Source organism: Podarcis cretensis (assembly GCF_951804945.1).
Source record: "Podarcis cretensis genome assembly, chromosome: 10".
Classification (NCBI taxonomy): Eukaryota; Metazoa; Chordata; class Lepidosauria; order Squamata; family Lacertidae; genus Podarcis; species Podarcis cretensis.
In genome coordinates, this window is record NC_137179.1 from 61176948 (window position 1) to 61200220 (window position 23273).

General features: G+C 42.0%; 1 protein-coding gene across 3 annotated transcripts in view; it reads left to right on the forward strand.

The window, feature by feature from the left end:
- The window catches only part of PLXNB2 (plexin B2), a 350928-nt gene that overhangs the window by 151593 nt on the left and 176062 nt on the right, over positions 1 to 23273 (forward strand). For 2 of the 3 annotated variants that reach the window (XM_079994023.1, XM_079994024.1), the window contains exon 3: positions 21327 to 21395. In XM_079994023.1, coding sequence (XP_079850149.1) covers positions 21394 to 21395 — 2 coding nt within the window. In that variant the 5' untranslated portion in view covers positions 21327 to 21393. The remainder of the gene's footprint in view (positions 1 to 21326; positions 21396 to 23273) is intronic. The other variant, XM_079994025.1, reaches the window with a different exon arrangement.

Genomic DNA, 23273 nt, shown 5'->3' on the forward strand with positions numbered 1-23273 from the left:
TCTTTGCAAGAGTATGGGGTAAAAGATGTGTGGGTAAAATAAAATAATCTTCCCTAGCCTCGGAATCTTGTGGGTAAAGAAAGGTGAGAATTCCTCCATGGCAAACTATTCAATGGCCATAAATAACTTTGTTAGCCTTTCTTTTTTTAAAAAAAATAATATTTATTAAATTTTTAACAAAACAAAAAAATAAGTTGCAAAATAATGACATACACAATAAAAAAGACAAAAAAAACAAAAATACAAAAACCAAAATTCAGCATAAAAAGGAAAAATAAAATCTAAAAAAATCCCTCTTTTGTAATAACTTACATTGATTTACTTGTTTTCATGACTTCCTCACACCTCCCTTTTTTGTATTCCATTCAAAGATTTATTCAGCAAATTCATAGCCTCATATTTTACCCTTATTTATTTATCATCACATATTTTAACTTAAAATTTTCATCCAAAATCCATCCCTTCTTGCTTATTCTTATTTTACCCTATTACTAGAACCACTTCATTTCATTCCAACGTCATTAACACTCAATAATTTTGCAATGTTTCTGTAGGTAGATTTTGAATTTCTTCCAATCTTCTTCCACCGACTCTTCTCCCTGGTCTCGGATTCTGCCAGTCATTTCAGCCAATTCCATATAGTCCATTACTTGCATCTGCCATTCTTCCAAGGTGGGTAGGTCTTGTGTCTTCCAATGCTTTGCGACGAGTATTCTTGCTGCTGCTGTAGCATACATAAAAAAAGTTCTGTCCTTCTTTAACACCCCTTGGCCGACCATACCCAAGAGAAAGGCCTCTGGTTTCTTCCAGAAGGTATATTTAAATACCTTTTTCAATTCATTATAGATCATTTCCCAGAAAGCCTTAATCTTTGGGCACGTCCACCAGAGGTGAAAGAATGTACCTTTGGAAATGTAAAGAGACTGAACTTTGTTAGCCTTTCCTCTGTACTGTCCCATAGCCTCAAACATTGTTGCTCAAATGTCCCTCAGTTCCCAGCATAATGATTCTGTTCCCCCTTTCTACCTTCTAGGTCTGATTAGTGTCGACTCTGCACTAGACCCTAGTGTCTATCCATTACAGTGATGCAAACATTTCTTTTTCTCACATAGCCATGCTGTTGCATACACAATTTGTGGTTTCTGTTGTGTTGTGAAATCTGAGGTCTGTGCAAGGTGGCGACAATGGACTAAGTTGCTATTTGTAAGATTTTCAATCAGTTTTCACAGAGCAACCACAGGCCCTGAACTTCCTACAAACAGTTCTTACACAAATCAGTTGGAACAGTAATGTATGAATTTATAATTGTATACATCTCTATCTCTGATAGACTGTAGGCTTATTTGCATCAGTGGGGTTCTGGTGCATAGCTAATTGTAAAAGTGAAACAAACAGAAGATACCGTACTTTTCCGTGTATAAGACTAGGGTTTTTTTTAACTTAAAAATAATGTTAAAAGTGGGGTAGTCTTATACAAGGGGGCAATCTCCCCCCATTTTCTTAATTTTGAGTCCCCCAAAATAGTGTGTGTGTTATAAATGGGAAATTACGGTATATCCATTATACGGCTGCCACTGGATTTATTTTTCTTTCTTACTCAAGATTCAAAGATTTCCTTATGCAAATGAATTGATTCTAACCATAGCATTGCAAGTGGGTTTCAAATTTAGAACCTACCTTACCTTCTCTGGATAATAATTTCCTTTACTGGTAATTTTAGCCTATAACGCTTCTTGGTTTATATTTATGTTTGCTTTAATAAAAAATTAAAAATGGGGGAGGGGGACAGGAATCTTGGAGTAGCAGCTAAAATTCAAGCAAGTATCTCTTCAAAGTCTGAAAGAACTACAAGAATGTAGAAGTTGAAGTTGAGAGGCTATTATGGGAATAAGATATGCTGTGAAAACTCTGTATTTTTTATCCCTTCTTATGTAAAGTTTATGGCTTGATTAAGAAGAGATCGACAATTATCCATAAATTATGGAGAGAAATTAAGTGCATCGTTTTAATAGCAATTAATATGTTTTGATTACTAGAAAAATGTTCATTCAGTCACATTTTAATATTAGTGTAAAGCATGTACATATGAAAGAAAACCCTCCTTACCAGATTTAAGTTTGCATGAGAATGATGCTAATTATAGACTCCTTAGACCAGACTTACTATTTTCCAAGATTACCTTGGTGGACTGGGGGCATCTGTTAGACATGTTCTATTAGAAGAATTCATTCCTAATGGTCTTTTTACTCTGGTGTAGTTCTAGGTACTTGTCTCAGTTCTGTAGTAGGATTATACATTGATTTAATTTTACTTAAAGATTCCTTCACCCCACCCTTTTAGCCATTAGCAATGTCTCTCTTTTTGTTTGGAAAGTGAAAGGTTTTCCCTTTGCAACACAGTGCCATGTGGACATATATTTTATGCTACACAAATCAGCAGGCAATGGTAGAAAGCAGCTTGGGGTATGGCATTGTTGAATATTACAATGTGGGGGAAAATACAGCAAATGGATTGATCTGCTATAGAGGCTTGGCCATATGAAACACACACACCGTAGAAACACACACACAATTTATATGTGATTATCACTCTAAACAGTATGGGAGGCAGCAAAGAGAGGTTAAGCAGTTAAACCACAGGAGTAGTGGCGATTCATTTTTTAACAAAGGGGCTCAGGACTGAATGTCAGAATGGGAGAAATGGTATGTTTCATATATTTAAGATATTACGACTACACTTTCCATTGTAAGCTGTTCTTCTGGCCATTGTTTGCGAAGGTTCCTCACATCTGCTGTTTGCAGCTGCTCTTTCAGCAGGGAAAAAGCCCTGGGGTGAAATATGCCTTTTTTTCTCCTCCTTTCACTTGTATTCCTGATGATTTTGGAAGGGGGCCAAGGAAAAATCCTGAGACGTGGTCTAAAGAGGAGTGAGTCCCCACCCTCTCCCGGTGCACCTGCAGAAGCAGCAGTAGTTGAATTGCCACGGAATTGACTTGATCAAAAGCAAAAGGGAGAGGAATTTCTGGCTTAGGACCATTTCTAAGATAGCATTTACCTTCCAGGTAAGCAAGAGAGACAGCCAAGGAATTCTCCATGTGTCAGTCCTAGTAGGCTTACTGTGAACTCTTGAGTGGGAGGAGAGAGACAGAACATGTTGTTTCTACATGCTGCTCTTTGATATCAGGGCCTTAGCAATTCATGTTGAAGATTTAGGCTGCTAATCCTAGAGCAGATGCATGATTTTTGACAAAGGCGGCTCATCCCTAGAGTTATTCTTACTACTGTCCACTCCTGGCAAGTATGGATGGGGAGGGGGAATCGGTTTAGTTCACATTTAAAAGCAAAACTACCTACCTAAGCTACACAGAAACAACACGTGAACCAAAACACAGCCATCCTTTGAAATTCACACTTCTCTGAATTTTGCAACCCAGTCAAGTAATGTGTACAGAAATGCAGATACCAGGGCTAAAATGTGCATGAATATACATAGATTCCTGAAAGTAACGTACAAAAAGTGCATCATATTAGGGTGAAATTGCTTTGCAGAAGTTTGTACATTAGAGGAAATTGCATACAAAACTGTGTATGTTTGCAGATACAGTGGTGCCTCGCAAGATGAAATTAATTCGTTCCGCGAGTCTCTTCGTCTTGCGGTTTTTTCGTCTTGCGAAGCACGGCTATTAGCGGATTAGCGCTATTAGCGGTTTAGCGGCTTAGCGACTATTAGCGGCTTAGTGGCTATTAGCAGCTTAGAAAAAGGGGGGGGAGGGAAAAAACTCGCAAGAACTCGCCCGACGTTTCGTCTTGCGAAGCAAGCCCATAGGGAAATTCGTCTTGCGAAGCACCTCAAAAGACTGAAAACTCTTTTGTCTAGCGAGTTTTTCGTCTTGCGGGGCACCACTGTATTGTTAGCACAAATATTCTGATGGAATTTTTATGGGGATTTGTTGTTGTTTTTACTTGCGAACTGATAGAAATGTGGAGAACCAAACAATATTGAAAAAATTAGAAACAGAAAAACCTGAACTGACAGATTCACCCATTCCTGTTTTCTAGTACAGTGTACTAGAAACTGTACTAGGTATTACTATGAAGATGGATGAATGTTACAGGATGTTACATAGATGTTACAGGATTATTCCGAGTTTTGTTCCTCTTCTATGACAGTGCAGGGCATGTTCAGATTAGCCCTCCCAGTCTAGTAAAGGGAATTATGAAGCAGCGTAACACTTGCCTTCCTCCACATGCCAGAACAGGCCTTTATGTGACTGCAGGCAAAATCTTTAATGTAAGAAGTCCGATAGGATGTCTTTCATTAGCTTTGCATATTTCATCTAAGCTTCTTAAAGCATAACTCTGCCTTCAAAAATGATGTCAGCGATTTGACCTTCTGCACTAATTAGATCCTTCTTGCCACCTTGGAAAGTCTGCAAAAATGCCTGCCTAAATATGTCCAAAAATCTGTGCTTCATTATACCACTCTCTTATTACTTACTGAAAAGTTTTGTGTCGTCCTTGATTGAATGTCATGTTTCCATATGTCCCAGCTTATGTGCAGGCAATTGGTAGAATAGATTTATTTATTTTTTAAAAAAGCAAAACCAAAAAAACGAAGATTCAAACCAAGGTGTGCCTTACCTTGTATACAGTCTCAAATGTCCAAGGAGTCATCTATAGAAAGAGCTGCTTCAGGTGTACTAACCCTGAAGTAGCTAAAAGGTGACAAGAAATGATAGGGCAAACAGACCTGAAGCTTTTCTGTGGATTTTCCCCCTAGCGCAGCACCAGATGTGGCCCTCCAGGGTTTACTATTTGGCCCTCAGAACTGTCACTAGGATGCACCGTCTTCCTGGCTGTGCACCATTTTGTCTGGATAGACTGTGTCCTTGAACTCTGAAGATTCCTCTTGCTTGACAGGATGTAGGATAGAGAGAGCTGTGAGTGGGTGTGTACAAAGGTTTGATTTGCATTTGCTGCCCCACCTAATTTTGCTTCTGGCTCTGTCCATTGGCATGTGGCCCTTGGAAGGCAGTGAATCATAATTACCTAAGTACTGCAGACCCCCTGTTTTTCAAATGCGCAGCCATGGACCCTCTACTTTTGAACATGTTGATATCTCTGTGGTAGTTTTTGTTATGTGAATGGTACCACGGACCTCCTTGGGTGGGCCTGTGGACCACCAGTTGGGAACCACAGTGGAATGTGGCCTCTGGGCTAGTTGATTTTTCCATGGTCTTTGTTTTCTTTTGAAATACATTTATAACAACTTACGGACATTTAACTTGTGTGCATTCAGCTTTATAAACATGGTAAAAAATAAATTAAAAGGGGGCGGGCATTCAGTGAGAAATGCTTTGGCAATTCCACCCACCACTGAACCCAGTGTATACAGGATTTTGGGTTTAGGCATGATCTCCAGAATGTAACTCCTACATAAGCTGTATACCAATTGTGCAAAAGATGTGTTGATAGCAAGACACAAAAGCAGAAGTGCGAAATGCACAAACTGCTGCTGTTAACTGCAAATGTTTTGGCATTGCTCATCTTGTAGCTGGAAACCTTTAAGGCACTAGAAGATGTGGGATTAATGAGGTGTATGTTACTACTATTGTGATTAAAGTTTGCTCAAACTTGTTACAAGCTCCGCTAACCTGGAAGAGTTACCTCGAGTTGAGAACTTTGCCCCTGGATGAGAATGGAAATCATGTGCCGCTTCTAGTTAAGAACAGTTTCAGGTTAAGCACGGACCTCTGGAATGAATTAAGTTCGTAACTGGACGTACCACTTTAGTTTACCGCTTCATCTGTTTTTGAGTACTTGTACTATAATTACTTCTCATCCCCGGGGAATTCTGTTCCCTTAAGGGCAATATTGACAACTTTGTATAGAAAGTACATACTGTCTATGTACAGACAAACAGGAAGTAGACAGGTTTATATTATTTATCCCATTCAGTCCATAGATAGTTTTCAATTCTCCACGTCACCACTCAACCCCTCACCCCTATTTGTTTGGCGTGGGTGTTGCAAAGTTTATAGTCTTGTGATAAACAATGCAGTTTTTTAAAAAGTTGGGTGCCACCCCCAACTCTCTGCTGAGCTGCGTCAAGATTCCAAGGGGTTCCAGGCATGCACCCAGGGTCTGTGTTCCCTTGGAGAATTGAGACCTTGTGGAAGCTGTCATAGTTGTAAGAAATGTGATTTATTCACCTATTTACACCTTCAGTCTACAAGGAGGGAGTCCAAATCCTACAGCATAGTCATTTCAAGAGGGGCTTGTACCCCACAGCAGGGCAGCTCTAGAGTCCAAGGCATCTCTCCCAGCCAGCCTGCAGCCATCCTGCCCAAGATGGATCCCAGTCTTCCTTCCTCCTTCTTCTTCCCAGCAACCCTTGCTCAGGAATCTCTTTCCCTGTCTCCTTTCCCTTAACTTGACCACCTTCCAAACCCCCAGTCTCTATTCACACCCCAGGGCAAGGGGAGTTCTCTTGCATTGCCAATGGCCCTCAATGTATTGTTTCTTAATGGCCCTGGCTTGGCCAGGTCGTTTTGCATTGGCTAGCCCAGTAATTACTCTGTAGCTTGTATTTCTCCCTTCACATCACGAATAATCAAAATCCTACCATTTATTAATTAAGAGTTCAAAGCAGTCCCCCCCCCACTTTAAGAAAGTTCGTCTCCCGAATCTTCAATTCAGATAACTTGCAGACTCTGTGGATTGCAAGTATTGCTGTTCCGGTTGATTTTCTTTGGTCGTAAACTGATGACTCGTGTGTTCTTTGTTAAGTGATAAACATTATGCAGAGAACAAATTCTGACTGTACAAAAAAAGTATTGAGAACCAAAAGTAGAAAATCGGGAAAGGGGGTGGGGAGCCTGCAAGGAAGAAGAGCTCTCTGCATTTCAGTGGAGCCACTTTTTAAACTGTTTTTATTGTTTGTGGTTTGGATCACTTTGGTTGGCCATTAACATTCATTTCACAAAGAGCACCATTGAAAGGACTGAGGAATGTCTGTGGCCACTGTGGATTTCTTCCATGCCTACAGGAAGAGTAAATTAGTTACGAGAATTTGACAGACTGTCCCTGGTGAGTTAACCCCTTCCTTTTGGCTTTCCCATTATTCCATTTATTTATTTTTAAGGAAACTGCACAAAGTATTGTTTTCCTTTTACGAGAAGCTGCTCATACAAATGGAGGCAAGCAAAAAATCACATTTGTTTAGCTTTCAGATGAAGGGGGAAATTATTTTTTTGCTGTTCAAGGGAGATCCCCCCCCCCGATAACATTTCGTTTCTTTTGGGTTGATTATTTGTAGAAAAATTGTCAACATTTGACAGCTTCATTTGACAAGCACCAATAAAAAGCTTGTGTTTATTCAGATGATACTTTGGAATACATGTTCTCTAGGAAAACAAGGAATCACAATATTAAAACAGGTGTTCTCTTTAGTAACCTGAGTCACTTCTGTATTCTTGCCAGCTAGACTCACCACTTGAATGGGACATACTCTCTTACAGAGTGTAATCTGATTTTTGCCAAGGTAAAATTTGTTGATATGTTCATTTCCATTTTTGATGTGATAAAGGAGGAACATTTATTTTGAGGCTGTAACCTGGAATGAGGGGAAATCCTTCCAATAATTAATACATTTAGGCAGGGGTTTTTTTCAGCAGAAACTTGCCAGAACTCTGGCACCCTTTAAGCGGGCACTATTGCCATTATAGGGGACGCGGGTGGCGCTGTGGGTAAAACCTCAGTGCCTAGGGCTTGCCGATCGCATGGTCGGCGGTTTGAATCCCCGCGGCGGGGTGAGCTCCCGTCTTTCGGTCCCAGCTCCTGCCCACCTAGCAGTTCGAAAGCCCCCCTAAGTGCAAGTAGATAAATAGGTACCGCTTTATAGCGGGAAGGTAAACGGCGTTTCCGTGTGCTGCGCTTGTGCTGGCTCACCAAAGCAGTTTCGTCACGCTGGCCACGTGACCCGGAAGTGTCTCCAGACAGCGCTGGCCCCCGGCCTCTTAAGTGAGATGGGCGCACAACCCTAGAGTCAGACACGACTGGCCCGTACGGGCAGGGGTACCTTTACCTTTTTTTATTGCCATTATAAGGGACGCGGGTGGCGCTGTGGGTTAGACCACAGAGCCTAGGAATTGCTTATCAGAAGGTTGGCAGTTCGAATCCCTGCGACGGGGTGAGCTCCCATTGCTCAGTCCCTGCTCCTGCCAACCTAGAAGTTCGAAAGCACGTCAAAGTGCAAGTAGATAAATAGGTACCGCTCCGGAGGGAAGGTAAACGGCGTTTTTGTGCGCTGCTCTGGTTCGCCAGAGCACTTAGTCGTGTTGGCCACATGACCCGGAAGCTGTACGCCGGCTCCCTTGGCCAATAAAGCGAGATGAGCGCCGCAACCCCAGAGTCGGTCACGACTGGACCTAATGGTCAGGGGTCCCTTTACCTTTTATTGCCATTATAAGAGAACAAGGGAGGTGTTCATGGTGAGTTCTGCCCCTCTTTTTCTAGAAAAATAGCACTGCATGTATGGGAAGTCCTACAAGATGCTGATGGCAAAATCAGTTTGGTTAACTGTTTCTTGCCTAAATGGTATGTAAGTTGTGCTTAAGAAAAGAATTGTTGCCAGGGCAGGAGGTTTGTGTCTCCTTCATAGAAATACTGACAGCCTACCTAAGTGACAAGGACCTGAAATGAAGTCTTTTGTTACCACTTGCTAGAGTCACTTAGCTCAGTGGTACATAGACTTTAGTCTTGTGAGAGAGATCTACTTTTGATTTTTTTTTGCTAGACACCAGAGGTGCAAAAGGCACATACTCTTAGCATTAAAGAAATTTCAGGCTGGGAACTTCTTGTTGCTTTTTAGGAACAAAACTGAGCAGAACTCACAGTCTTTCCACACAAAATCTACTCTTGGTTATCTCCCCTCCATTGCATTAATATAACTTGAATTTGTGTGTGTGTGTGTGTGTGTGTGTGTGTGTGTGCATGTGGGGGTGCCATTTTGTTTTTGGGTATTGTTAAAAATTTGGAAGTCAGAAATCCTTGTCAACCTAACACTAGTCATCCAGAGATCTACCAGTAAGATGCCAATTTACTGTATTTTTTGCTCTATAAGACTCACTTTTTCCCTCCTAAAAAGTAAGGGGAAATGTGTGTGCGTCTTATGGAGCGAATGCAGGCTGCGCAGCTACCCCAGAAGCCAGAACAGCAAGACGATTGCTGCTTTCACTGCGCAGCGATCCCTCTTACTGTTCTGGCTTCTGAGATTCAGAATATTTTTTTTCTTGTTTTACTCCTCCAAAAACTAGGTGCGTCTTGTGGTCTGGTGCGTCTTACAGAGCAAAAAATACGGTACTTTCTTCCCACCACAGAGTGTAACTTATAGTCCCATTAATGTAGTCAAACGGCATGGATGTTTTGAAGTGAGTACCTTTTGCTGGTTCAAAGAGAAACAAGAGTTTTCACCCCAGGGTCTTGCAGCCAGTTTCATTTATTACACATGTAGGCAGCAGGTGACTTGGGCTTTTAAAGTGGCTGAAATTCTGAAGGGGGAGTAAAGAATTTAAGTCATGTAGTCTGAGGATACAACCTATAGCAGTTTTGATCCAGTAGAGTGCCTGGATGGGAATCCTGTAAACAATTGCCGAATTGTTGCTGGCTTCCATGGGGGAGCATTTTGCACACTACAGAGCATCTTGACAATAACACACACACACACACACACACACACACACACACACCATGGCAACAGAACCATGCTTTAAGCTTCCACTTTCAACAGTATCAGCCAGTGTGAGAGAAAAAAAAATAACTTGTTAACATTCAGATTTGGATGGTGTAATTTTGCTAATTTGGCCCTGGCTCTTCCTACAACCTCTCCCAACATGCTTCAAATAGAATGACATTTGAAACAAACCAATTTTTCCCATCTTCAAAAAATGTACAATACAAGACCACAGCTGTCTGCATTCTTTTAGCAAGCTGCCACTTCTCTGTGTTCCCCCATCATCTACTTTCTCCCATCACTGAGGTGGTTCCTGATTTGTCTGTCACTGACTGTCGTTTTGCCCATTATTTGTACTTTATCGCCCTTTTCACTGCGTACTTCCCTCACCGTGTTCTTCCATATAAATCAAATTCTTCTCCTCCCCTGCCCCGTCAACAGACTCTGTCCTTAAATGTTCCTTCCTCACTACTTATTTCTCTCCTGCATTGTCTGAGGTAGAAAGATGGTGCAATAACACGCCAATGCTTTCCTTGATAATATATGATTGCAATTGGGGAGCCTTTTAGAGGCATAAATCTTATGGTATCCTAATTACAGTGCTGAATAATACTAAGCTAAATTACGCCGAATGAATAAAACCAAAAGCCAAATGCAGAAATTCACAGTGTATGTTGAAAATTATACTGCAGTGTACAATGCAAGTTTCACTATAATATAGATAAGCTTTGAGATGTGGAGGTAAAAAGGTACAATGGATGTTGTGGGGCTTTCAAGCATATGGGTCTGTTCTTGGATTTGGTACAGGAATTGAATTGGTGGTAAGAAGACTTTAAGTATGGACGTGCTGGTGTGCTCAGCCTTGTGGAAGTCATCTTAAAACTCCCAAACTACCAGATTATGGGAAAGCAGTAATAATACGTAGCGCTGTTGCCACTAACTTGCAAACACACAATTCTCAAAAATTGATTTATAGCAGGGATGGAGAACTTATTAAACTCTGAGGTCCATGTTCCCTTGTCGTTGCCCACCTCTGAAAGGCTACATACCAGTACAGTGGTACCTTGGGTTAAGAACTTAATTCGTTCTGGAGGTCCATTCTTAACCTGAAGCACCACTTTAGCTAATGGGGCCTTCTGCTGCTGGAGCACAAGTTCTGTTCTCATCCTGAAGCAAAGTTCTTAACCCGAGGTACTATTTCTGGGTTAGCAGAGTCTGTAACCTGAAGCGTCTGTAACCTGAAGCGTCTGTAACCCAAGCTACCATTGTACTGAATGGGCCAAGGCTGGCAATGGGCAAGGTCACACGCCCTCAATCAACCTCACTTCCACACATACATACCCCAACCAGAGGATACACTTGGCAAACACACTTTAGCTTCACCACATTTGGGCTTTAAAACAGCATTCTAATTAGTCAGGAGCCTTAGTTTTATGGAGTGACTCTGATTCCGTGGCAGAAATGGAAAAATTGATGGACTTCTTTTACAATATGGAACTGACTCTTTTTTCTTTTTGAAATAAAAAGCAACTAAAACAAAACCTGACATTTACAAGCAACAGAGTACCTTTCCTAACAGAATCCAGTATCATATCCAGCGTAAGCAACACTTATATTCAGCCCATAAAGTCCCATTGTGAGTAAATGTACTTCCCAACCTGGCAAGTACAACTTGGGTCCAGGTTACCCAAAGTACTAGTGGCCATTTTATAAAACTGTAAGAAATTTTATTCATGGGGAAATTTTATTCATGGTTCTGCGCTCTACAGGAGATCACAGAGTACGGACCTGAAAATTGCATTTCCCACCATTGCCCTTCCACTCTGGAATGCCTTCTCTTAGAAATATGTGAAGCATTGTCCATCAGTTGCTTCAGACATCTTCTAAAAACATATACTTTTTTCCAGGCTTTCCATGATCCATAAGATCCGACCCTGCTATTATTGAATTTCTGTTTTTATCTCTTTTTATAAAACTGTTTTGGGTTTTCCTGAACAGACTCCCTCAGAAGGTTGTGGTCTCTCCTTCCTTGGAGGTTTTTAAGCAGAGGTTGGATGGTCATCTGTCATGGGTGCATTAGCTGAGAATCCTGCATTCCTTCAAACTCTTATCTTTCTATGATTTATAAATATAAAATATTTATAAATATAGTTCTAACATGGTGTGGCTATTCCTGGTTCCCTGAAGCAAGCACATTAATGCTGGTATCTTCTTGATCAAAGCAAACAAGGTATTTGTAGCCACTGCAATTCTTCTGTGTGCACAAGTTTTCTCCAGTAAAGATCTCAAGAGTAGCATTGCTAATTTCCCAAAATTACCTCTCTCTATTTTTAAGTACATGTGTAAGATGTGTGTTCATGCACACCAGCATGAACCAGCAGATTTAGTAAATGTCAATGTATTCTAAAGGTAAAGGTACCCCTGCCCGTATGGGCCAGTCTTGACAGACTCTGGGGTTGTGCGCCCATCTCACTTAAGAGGCCAGGGGCCAGCGCTGTCCGGAGACACTTCCGGGTCACGTGGCCAGCGTGACATCGTTGCTCTGGCGAGCCAGAGCCGCACACGGAAACGCCGTTTACCTTCCCGCTGGTAAGCGGTCCCTATTTATCTACTTGCACCCGGAGGTGCTTTCGAACTGCTAGGTTGGCAGGCGCTGGGACCGAGCAGCGGGAGCGCACCCCGCCGCAGGGATTCGAACCGCCGACCTTTCGATCGGCAAGTCCTAGGCGCTGAGGCTTTAACCCACAGCGCCACCTGCGTCCCCACAATGTATTCTAACTACCAACAAATAGCAGTACAGTATAAGGAAAAGAAACCAGAATTTGAAACTAAACGTTGACCTTCCTCTTTCTTGTTTTCACCTATGAGGGCTCTCTACCCAGTGGACTGATTGTAGGTTTAATACCGAGTGCTTATTATCTAGGTAGTATTATCTAGTTTTTAATTTTTCTTTGCTGCTAAAAGCAGTTCTAGAACAGCTTATGAGCCCAGCACAGTGCTCAGCATATTAAATACCTGACCTTTTTATGATGTGTAATTTTCTGTTTTGAAAGGGTTTTTTTTTTAAAAAAAAAAAAAAAGGAAAGGGAGTTATATAACATATAGCACATTTTTCACATTTTTCAACACCTTTTTAGCTTATGGGTGTTGCTTTGCAGCTAGTTTTGAAACTCTGTTGTGAGAACTGGTCCTCGTTCATATACAACAGCACCTCCAATCCCAGGTGGGAAGCCACTCAAGAACGTTTTCAAAAAAAAAGAAAAAAAAAAGACAAAAGCTACTGTTCAAAAGAATAGGAAAATCCCACATCTGCTAGCGCAATGTTCTTCAACCTCGTGTTATTGAACTAGAACTCTCATCATCCCCAGCCAGCTGGGTTGGAGCAATGGGAGTTGTGGTCCATCTGGGGACCTAAGGTTCAAGAACACTGTTGTTGATTAGTCGTTTAGTCATGTCCGACTCTTCGTGACCCCATGGACCAGAGCACGCCAGGCACTTCTGTCTTCCACTGCCTCCTGCAGTTTAGTCAAACTCATGCTGGTAGCTTCGAGAACGCTATCCAACCATCTCGTCCTCTGTCGTCCCCTTCTCTTTGTGCCCTCCATCTTTCCCAGCATCAGGGTCTTTTCCAGGGAGTCTTCTCTTCTCATGAGGTGGCCAAAGTATTGGAGCCTCAGCTTCACAATCTATCCTTCCAGTGAGTACTCAGGGCTGATTTCCTTAAGAATGGATTGGTTTGATCTTCTTGCAGTCCATGGGACTCTCAAGAGTCTCCTCCAGCACCATAATTCAAAAGCATCAATTATTTGGCGATCAGCCTTCTTTATGGTCCAGCTCTCACTTCCATATATCACTACTGGGAAAACCATAGCTTTTACTATACGGACCTTTGTTGGCAAGGTGATGTCTCTACTTTTTAAGATGCTGTCAAGAACACTACTCTAGAACAAAGCCAAGTGCTTGGCCATATGTAGGACTCATGTGGAAGTGGTTTGCCTATGAAAACCACCCCTAAATCAATCAATCAATCTCAAACCATTATTGGCATGTAGACAAAATTCCGAAAGGTTCAGTACAATAAAATCACACAGCAAAATCTTCATCTAACGGTTAAAATGCTATTGCATAACATTCAGAAAATCCTCACTGTGCGTTGCAGAAACCTGGCTACTATCTCCATTGGGAGGAGCGGATGGCACTGTGGTCTAAACCACTGAGCTTCCTGGGCTTGACAATCGGAAGGTCGGCGGTTCGAATCCCCGTGGTGAAGTGAGCTCTCTTTGCTCTGTCCCAGCTCCTGCCAACCTAGCAGTTCGAAAGCAGGCCAGTGCAAGTAGATAAATAGGTACCACTGTGGTGGGAAGGTAAACGGTGTTTCCCTGTTCTCTGGTTTCATCACACTGTCCTGTTGTGCCAGAAGCGGTTTAGTCATGCTGGCCACATGACCCAGAAAAGCTATCTGTGGACAAACACCAGCTCCCTCAGTCTTAAAGCGAGATGAGAGCCGCAACTCCATAGTCGCTTTTGACTGGACTTAACCGTCCAGGGGTCTTTTTTACTATCTCCATTCTATCCCGATCCTGGGTAAACATTAAGAAGGTTGCCTTACAGGCAGATGAATGGTACCACTGACCATTAGGTCCAGTCGCAAATGACTCTGGGGTTGCAGTGTTCATCTCGCTCTATAAGCCAAGGGAGCTGGCATTTGTCCGCAGACAGCTTCCAGGTCATGTGGCCAGCATGACTAAGCCACTTCTGGCGAACCAGAGCAGCGCACGGAAACACCATTTACCTTCCCACTGGAGCAGTACCAATTTATCTACCTGCACTTTTTGGCATGTTTTCGAACAGCTGGTTTGGCAGGAGCAGGGACTGAGCAACGGGAGCTCACCCCGTCACAGGGATTTGAACCACCGACCTTCTGATCGGCGGCAAGCCCTAGGCTCTGTGGTTTAGACCACATCGTCATCCGTGTTCACCCCTGAATCGAAAGCGGCACGGGACGAGAGGTGTTAGTGGCATTGTTTTGTGCAACATTGCTTGAACAAAGGCCTCGACTAGAGCCAGGGCCTTTTTGGACGTGGCCCCGGCTTGGTGGAACGCTCTCCCACAAAAGACCAGGGCCCTGCAGGATTTGACATCTTTCCGCAGGGCCTGCAACATGGAGCTGTTCCTCCAGGCCTTTGGGCAGGATGCAGTTTGATTTACTTTCCTTTGTATAAAACAAGACCAAAAGAGGCCCCCAACCCACTCACAGGTCCTTGTAAGATCACTGGAAACAGTTGGTCCTGGCAAGTATTAACCACTCTCAGTTCCAACCTGATAATTGCCACCTGCCCAGATTTTAACTTGTCTGAATTAATTTTAAGATGTATTTTAATTAACTGATGTCTGTTTTTATGCATGTTGTGTTGTTTTTATGATGTTAGCCACTCTGAGCCCGGCCTCGGCCAGGAAGGGCAGAATACAAATTAAAAAAATTATTATTATTTTTATTATTACATTACAAAAATAGTCACATGCCATTTCTAAGGCTCTCTGTGCACTTCTGCGATAAAAATGCTTTGGGAGGTTGACACAGGCCACTTAAAATGCTTCATAAAATAGTATCTTCCAGCTATGCTAAGTATTTTAGAAATCACATATTGCTCTGCTTCCATTGGATCCTGAGCATATCTGGAACTGCAAGGTTCCAGTTTTGCATGGGATCCTTTTTTTTCAAATCCGAGCTCCTGCAGATTGATTATCTGAGCTGGGCTGGGCTGGGGATTTTGAGCTAATACCGTGTTTGCGATAACCCCTTCACCTACAGGGAGATGGAGATGAATGTAATAGAGCAAATACTGGTGTATTTTTGAGGGAGAAAAGCTCTCAGACACACGACCCATAATACGAAAATAATGATGATAGCACAATTTCAGTATACGTTCTGCCCCTGAGGTAGTAGTTAATGGCTGTACTTTAGATATATAGTAACAACTGGAAAATATGGTGTAAAAAAGAAAAGAAAAGATGCGATTAAGTCTGAACACAGCCCTCTAACAAACACATACACAAACCCGAGAGAGAATGGTTCCTGCTGAGTTCTACAATGTCTTTCCTGCCTACATCAAGTATTTGTATCGGTTGATGTAAACACTTAAAGTAAACTTTCCCACATTTTGATATTAATAGGCAGAAACAGTTCCTTGTGATCCTCCACCAAGTCGTTTGGCAACAGTGGCTTTCCGTGTTCATCTTGGTCTTGTTCATCTCTTATTATTATGGCCTCGGTCCAGTATATCTGAAGGAGTGTATCCACCCTCAATGTTCTACCCGGACACTGAGGTCCAGTGCCGAGAGCCTTCTGGTGGTTCCCTCATTGCAAGAAGCCAAGTTACAGGGAACCAGGCAGAGGGCCTTCTCAGTAGTGGCACCCGCCCTGTGGAACGCCCTCCCACCAGATGTCAAAGAGAAAAACAACTACCAGACTTTTAGAAGACATCTGAAGGCAGCCCTGTTTAGGGAAGCTTTTAATGTTTGATGTATTACTGTATTTTAATATTTGGTTGGAAGCCACCTAGAGTGGCTGGGGAAACCCAGCCAGATGGGCGGGGTATAAATAAATTATTATTATTATTATTATTATTATTATTATTATTATTATTATTATTTTCTTCATTTTTGAAAACTGCAAAATTACGGCAGGGGATGGGGCAAAAGAACAACAGAGAGTTGCTTTTTTCCCCAAGCCTGGAGAGCTGGATGTTGTGTTTCCTCTTGATTCAGGTTAATCATTTGTATTCCTGCCAATATTATATGCAGGATTCTTAACACAGTATTTGGTCATGGAAGGTGGGAGTTGTTGTCCAGTAACATACAGGGATCCAAAGTTGGAGAAAGATGCCATAGAGGTACTGTTGTCTTTCCTGGGTCAAGCAAAATTATCTGAGAAGCTTATTGAGTCATGTAAAACACATGCACATACTCCTGCGAAATGCAAGTCCAATCCCATACCCTACAACATTTCCCTGATGAAAATAGGGAAGACCTATTCAATAATAATAATAATAATAATAATAATAATAAGTATTAGTACAGTGGTACCTCTGGTTCTATTCAATAATAATAATAATAATAATAATAAGTATTAGTACAGTGGTACCTCTGGTTGCGAATGGGATCCGTTCCGGAGGCCCGTTCGCAACATGAAAAGCCCGCAACCTGAAGCACCGTATCTGCACAGGTGCGCGGTGCAATTTGGTGCTTGTGTGCATGCGCGAAGCTCAGTTTAGTGCTACTGCACATGTGTGAGAGCCGAAACCTGGAAGTAACCCTTTCCGGTACTTCCGGGTCACCATGGGACGCAATCTGAAAAAACGTAACATGAAGCAAATGTAACATTAGTATTATTAGTATTAGTATTTTATTTTATTTATACCCCACCCATCTTACTGTGTTGCCTCAGCCACTTTGGGCATCTTCCAACATATATTAAAACACAATTAAACACTAAAAAAACCCTTCCCTGTACCGGCTGCCTTCAGAGGTCTTCTAAAGGTTGTATAGTTACTTATCTCCTTGGCTTGAGGGTCATATGACTCCATACCCTCTAATATTTATCCGATGAAAATAGGGACATCCTAAAGAAAAGTGGGAGATTGCAGGATCAAATCAGAAACCAGATCGACTTCTGTAAATCTGGGACTGTCCCTGGAAAATAGGGACACTTGGAAGGTTTGCAAGCCCCTTTATGTCAAAACCTCTTGTGTGGAGTACATTATGGGAAGAAGTTCGTTTTTTCACAAGAGGGCAAGAATATTCTTGCAAGCTCCACTATATGCACTGTGAAACCACCTTAGGCTGCTTCTCAATCAACTCTGTGTTTACACCTTGTTTCCTTAGGATTTGTCAACAACCGTAGACATACCATATTGTTTGTTTGTTTGTTTTTAAATGAACAAATTGGCAATGAAAACCTTTAGACTGCATGATTCTCTTGAGTTTTCTTTTGTGTTCATATTCACAGCGTGCAATTTAATTTTATTCACTACTAGTTTCTCTATGGGCACTTCGCAGTTTTTAAATAAATAATGAACTAGCGAACTGGAGTTAAGAGCATGTTCTTTACATGACTTTTCCCAAATTGAAAGCAGACTGGACGTAGTCATCTGAGACTGTGAACTATAATAATAATAATAATAATGTAAACCTCACTGGAAGTCACAGGAGCAACAGATTACAAAAAAAAAGCAATAAAGGGTTTTGCTTTTACCCTTAGAATTACCCAGTAGGTTGGAAATTATTCTGATAGAATGCTATGACTTCCAGGCTATCATTGCTGTGCAGGCAGGTATGTAGTCCTAAGAGGATAAAGGGCTCTTAGCTATGCCTTATCGAAGTTTTTGTCACTCACCTTCTCCCCACCCCCTCTAATAAGCAGCAGACGGTCACTGTATTTTTATAAGGTCTTTCTTATTTCCCCTGTGTTAGGTCATAGACCTTTTGTCCAACAACAGAGAATCAGTAAAGATACTATTCATATTATTATTATTGCTGCTGATGCTGTTACTGTTATGATTCCACTCCACTGTGTTTATTCAGTTTTGCTCCGAGTGATTGAGGGTCAATTAACCCTTTATAGGGCAGTTTTTGGCTGCATGTACAAACTAATGATTTTCAGAGTATGCCTACTGAAATCAATCCACAAGTTCGCTGGCGTTAAGGGATCTGTTGCAAGTGTGACTAACATAGGGTAACACTCATACATACAATGGGTGTGGAATACAGATGCCCATGTCTCTCTTCACATGTGACTTCTACATAAATAAATGCATAAAAACATTGTTTTGCTTGCATGCCACTTCTCCATAGTTATAACATTGCTCATAACCATTACAAATACACCAAAAATCATGAGCGATAAATAAAATACATCAACATAGGTAAAGGTAAAGGTAAAGGTACCCCTGCCCGTACGGGCCAGTCTTGACAGACTCTGGGGTTGTGCGCCCATCTCACTTAAGAGGCCAGGGGCCAGCGCTGTCCGGAGACACTTCCGGGTCACGTGGCCAGCGTGACATCGTTGCTCTGGTGAGCCAGAGCCGCACACGGAAACGCCGTTTACCTTCCCGCTGGTAAGCGGTCCCTATTTATCTACTTGCACCCGGAGGTGCTTTCAAACTGCTAGGTTGGCAGGCGCTGGGACCGAGCAGCGGGAGCGCACCCCGCCGCAGGGATTCGAACCGCCGACCTTTCGATCGGCAAGTCCTAGGCACTGAGGCTTTAACCCACAGCGCCACCTGCGTTAAAAAGGGAATCTAAGAATAAAGATAGAAAAATAATATCAATAACGGCAACAACACTCCCTCCCCCCCAAAAAAAACCCCCTAAACAATACCCCAACCCAAGGTGTGCATTTTAATGATTGGAGCATTGCTGCTTTATGCTTCCTTTCTTTAATTTATGGGTGGCGGGAGAGAAATCTTACCCAAAAAAGAGCGGAGAAACTGCACAATTTGCAAAAAAAGAGCAAGTTATAAAACTAATTTTCCTTCTACCTGTATATGACCACAAAATGCACCTGAGCAGTAAATGAACATAGAACTCTTTTTTTCTGCTATTGCTGAAAGACCCATTCTTTCTATGTGTTACATTCTCATATGGCTGCTGTTTTACATAGGTCTATCTAGAGCAGTGTTGCTCAACCTTGGGTCCCCAGATGTTGTTGGACTACAACTCCCATCATGCCTGAGCTCTGGCCTTGCTAGCTAGGGATGATGGGAGTTGTAGTTCAACAAGATCTGGGGACCCAAGGTTGAGAAAGGCTGATCTAGAGGTAGCAAAGCAGAACTGTTGCTTGAAAGGATGAATTGACTGCAGCAAGTTGACTCCTCTTCAACAGGTTCTAGATACTTGATCCTTTCAAAATGCCCTTGTGCTCTAGAAAATATTACTTGATACCTCTATGCCACTTCGTTTGATTTTTTTTCAAATAACCTCTTTTGGGTGGGGGGAGTTAAGTTTGGAAATAAAATAATACAGGCTAGTCCTGTGGAAATGCCTTTTGGAGAATCCATATGCTACTTGATTTTCTCAGTACCAGAATAAAATGCTGCTGGCATTGTTGCGTGGAGCGGCAGTAGTTCTCCAAAGGGAGAAGAAGAAGAAGGTCCAAGTCATTAGTCGAAAGTAAGCCTTCCAGTTACTCAAGTCCTGAGAATTGCTGGACTGCTTAGGTATTTAAATAGTCATGATTGTTGTGCCATCTGTGTCCTTAATTCTTTGCCCTCAAGGAATCTGTAATGTAAAGAATATGACAGGAGAGTGATAAACTGTCCTGGAGATGCATATGTCAGAGTTAGGTTAGCACACTTGACAGAAGCCCAGGTTTTATGCTAAGGTAACCTTCCAGCTTGCATTGAGTTGTTCTGTGTCCCAAGATTCTTGCTACACTTGGAATGCCAAAAGGGAGTTCTGTACAAGCCCTGCTGTGAATGTTTCCTGTACAAGCACTTCATTAGCTGACAGCAAAACAGAACAAAACAAAAAAACAAAAACAAAAACAAATGAGCACCCAATATCTTCCTGGTTGCTTGGTATAAAACACTGAAAAGACTCTTGTGACTCATATTAAAAAAGAATCTTGTAGCAGGGGTTTAAAACTAGGGAACACACAGACCACAGATAGGAGGAGGAGGAGGCCCACTGAAATCAGTGGAAGGTTCTTTAGAATAAAACCTGGGCTTAGCCTTCATTTTAGTAGGTCATTTCTGAGTCTGACTTCTTTGGATATTGAAATGTATTCTCCAGCTTGATATGAGAGCATCTAAATCTGTGCAAAGGTACACGGGTCGCGATGTGGTCTAAACCACTGAGCCTCTTGGGCTTGCCGATCAGAAGGTCGGCAGTTCGAATCCCCGCGACGGGGTGAGTTCCCGTTGCTCAGTCCCAGCTCCTGCCAACCTAGCAGTTCGAAAGCATGTCAAAGTGCAAGTAGATAAATAGGTACCGCTCTGGCGGGAAGGTAAACAGTGTTTTTGTGCGCTGCTCTGGTTCACCAGAAGCGTCTTAGTCATGCAGGCCACATGACCCGGAAAAACTGTCTGCGGACAAACGTCGGCTCCCTCGGCTAGTAAAGCAAGATGAGTGCTGCAACCCCAGAGTCGTCCGTGACTGGACTTAACAGTCAGGGGTCCCTTTACCTTTACTTTAAATCTGTGCAAAAGGTCATGTGATTTAAATGTGATTTAAATTTTGACAAGTATTTAACCTTTTTCCAAAAGGAAGTGCTTCGTTTAGGTTTGAGTTCTTAAGTGGGCAAGCTGAGAAAGAAAATCTCAAGTAACAATGAAATGAGTCAGAATACTGCTGGTCCGTGCAACGCAGCTGCCCTGAGTGGCAGAGTGGTTCAAGGCCTTGCTCATAAGATCTTTTTACCAGAACTGTTGGAGTCTGAAACAGCTTCTGACCCTGACAAATAGTTATTCATTGGGATCTTTAATGTGAAAAATGTTTTCTGTTCTGAAAAATGGAATTGGCAAGGGCTGGAAAAAAGAAAGAAGTGCTTATAACAGTGCACTAAAAAAAATAATGTTCCTTTCCCCCCTTTTTAGGTAAAAAAAATAAAAGAAGAAGCTACCTGTGGAAAATTAAGTGAAGTGAAAGAAGAACCAGAGAAGAATGTAAGTACTTCTCCTTGTTGAAAAGCTTGATAGTATGTCAGACCTGCCAAGGAATATTAATTCTTTTAAAAACAGATAACACTGGGTTCAGAATGATAGACATTTTAAAGATAAGTTATGTAAAGTGTAGCATGTTTAACTGTGCATATGTGGACTGCAGATTATAAAAATATTAATTTCCTTTGCACAGTCATTTGGAAGACAATTAAAGACGCATCTTTGGGATTTTACAAATAGCCTAGGAACAAGCCCAGTTTAATTATCTAAAAACATTATTAGACTGATTACCATGTTTTCGTTTGCTTTATGACTTTTATTGCTGGCTGTGGGAGTATAGGGGCATGTAGCAGTATTTTTATCTGCACTGTGTCATAACCTCTGCAAAAAAAAAAAAGCTAAGTAACAAGAATGCATGCATTTGGAGCATAAAGATTAGAGATGTTCAAAACATGGAACTTAATAGTGGGAGTTGATGGGATGTTTGTCAACAGCTGTATGGATGACGTTAGCTAGTGCTTAATACCAGCAGAAAACTCTAGCCTTCTGTCAGTGGCAGAGAAATGAACACAAAAACTGAGGAATATTTTTGTTGCAATCTGGTATGTTTTTATCTCATATGTATGCAGGCAAGGCAAAGCATAGCAGACATCTGCAAATGCATCGTGCACAGTTATGAAAAGTATGATTTTTCACATTGCTGGAATAGCACGCTTCCACCATTAACTTTCTAGCTGAAGACAAACAAATTGGGTATCTTGATCGCTGGCTTTCCAGTTCAGAGCAGTTTAAAGAAACATCTGAACAGAACTTGAAGCAAAATACTACCTATAAGGTTCTGTATTTGGAGGAATTTCTTGGGTTTTTGTTTTTGTTTTTTGCTATGTGATTTTTATAAATGTAATTAAAATTTAATTCAGAAGAAGAAAGGAAAGTTGTTTTTCCCTTATTTTAGGGGCCCTCAGTGTGTACTTACATGGCTTGATGTAAGACAGGGATGTGCGTTCTCTGTGGTTTAAAACAACAACCAAGAAATGTTTGAATACTGTGTTAAAATAAGCTGCATTCTGAGGCCTGAATAAATTATGCAGGCTAAGTGAGTATGCTATATATGCTTAACTTGAATATTTCTGCTTCTGTTTCTTAGACTAAGGGCAAAGAGCTATGTAGTCATTGCCACCCAACCACTAAAAATCCCCAGTTCCTTCCTTCCTGTGGGTGCCGCAATTTATCCAGTTAATGCCCACATGGTTTTACACAATCTAAACTAGCAAACTTCCATACCCCAGCCCTTGAGTGCCGTGTTGAATGGAACATACTTTGTCAGGGTCTGTCCCTATCTCCTATCCTGTATGGCTTAGGTACTTTACCTTGCCACAGAACAAATTTCATTTTGCTGGTTTGCCTCTCTCGTACAGCCTTCATTTTTTGCAGTTGTTCTTCAAATTACCTTCCATTTACAATGATATCATCAAGTCCACCAGGACTAGATCTGCCAGCACCACTTCTATCAACTTTTGAAATGTCCCAGATTACTGTTGTGGGTTGGTCTTCAGGAGATACCTCTTCTTGCCAGTAGCTGCTTGCCAGATCCAAGGCAGAGAACCAATAGGCATTAGCAAGCAGATCTAAAATATATTCAGTCCCTGGGAAGAGGATGGGCATCTTTCATAAGGGTATTAGGTAAAGGTAAAGGTACCCCTGCCCGTACGGGCCAGTCTTGACAGACTCTGGGGTTGTGCGCCCATCTCACTTAAGAGGCCAGGGGCCAGCGCTGTCCGGAGACACTTCCGGGTCACGTGGCCAACGTGACATCGCTGCTCTGGCGAGCCAGAGCCGCACACGGAAACGCCGTTTACCTTCCCGCTGGTAAGCGGTCCC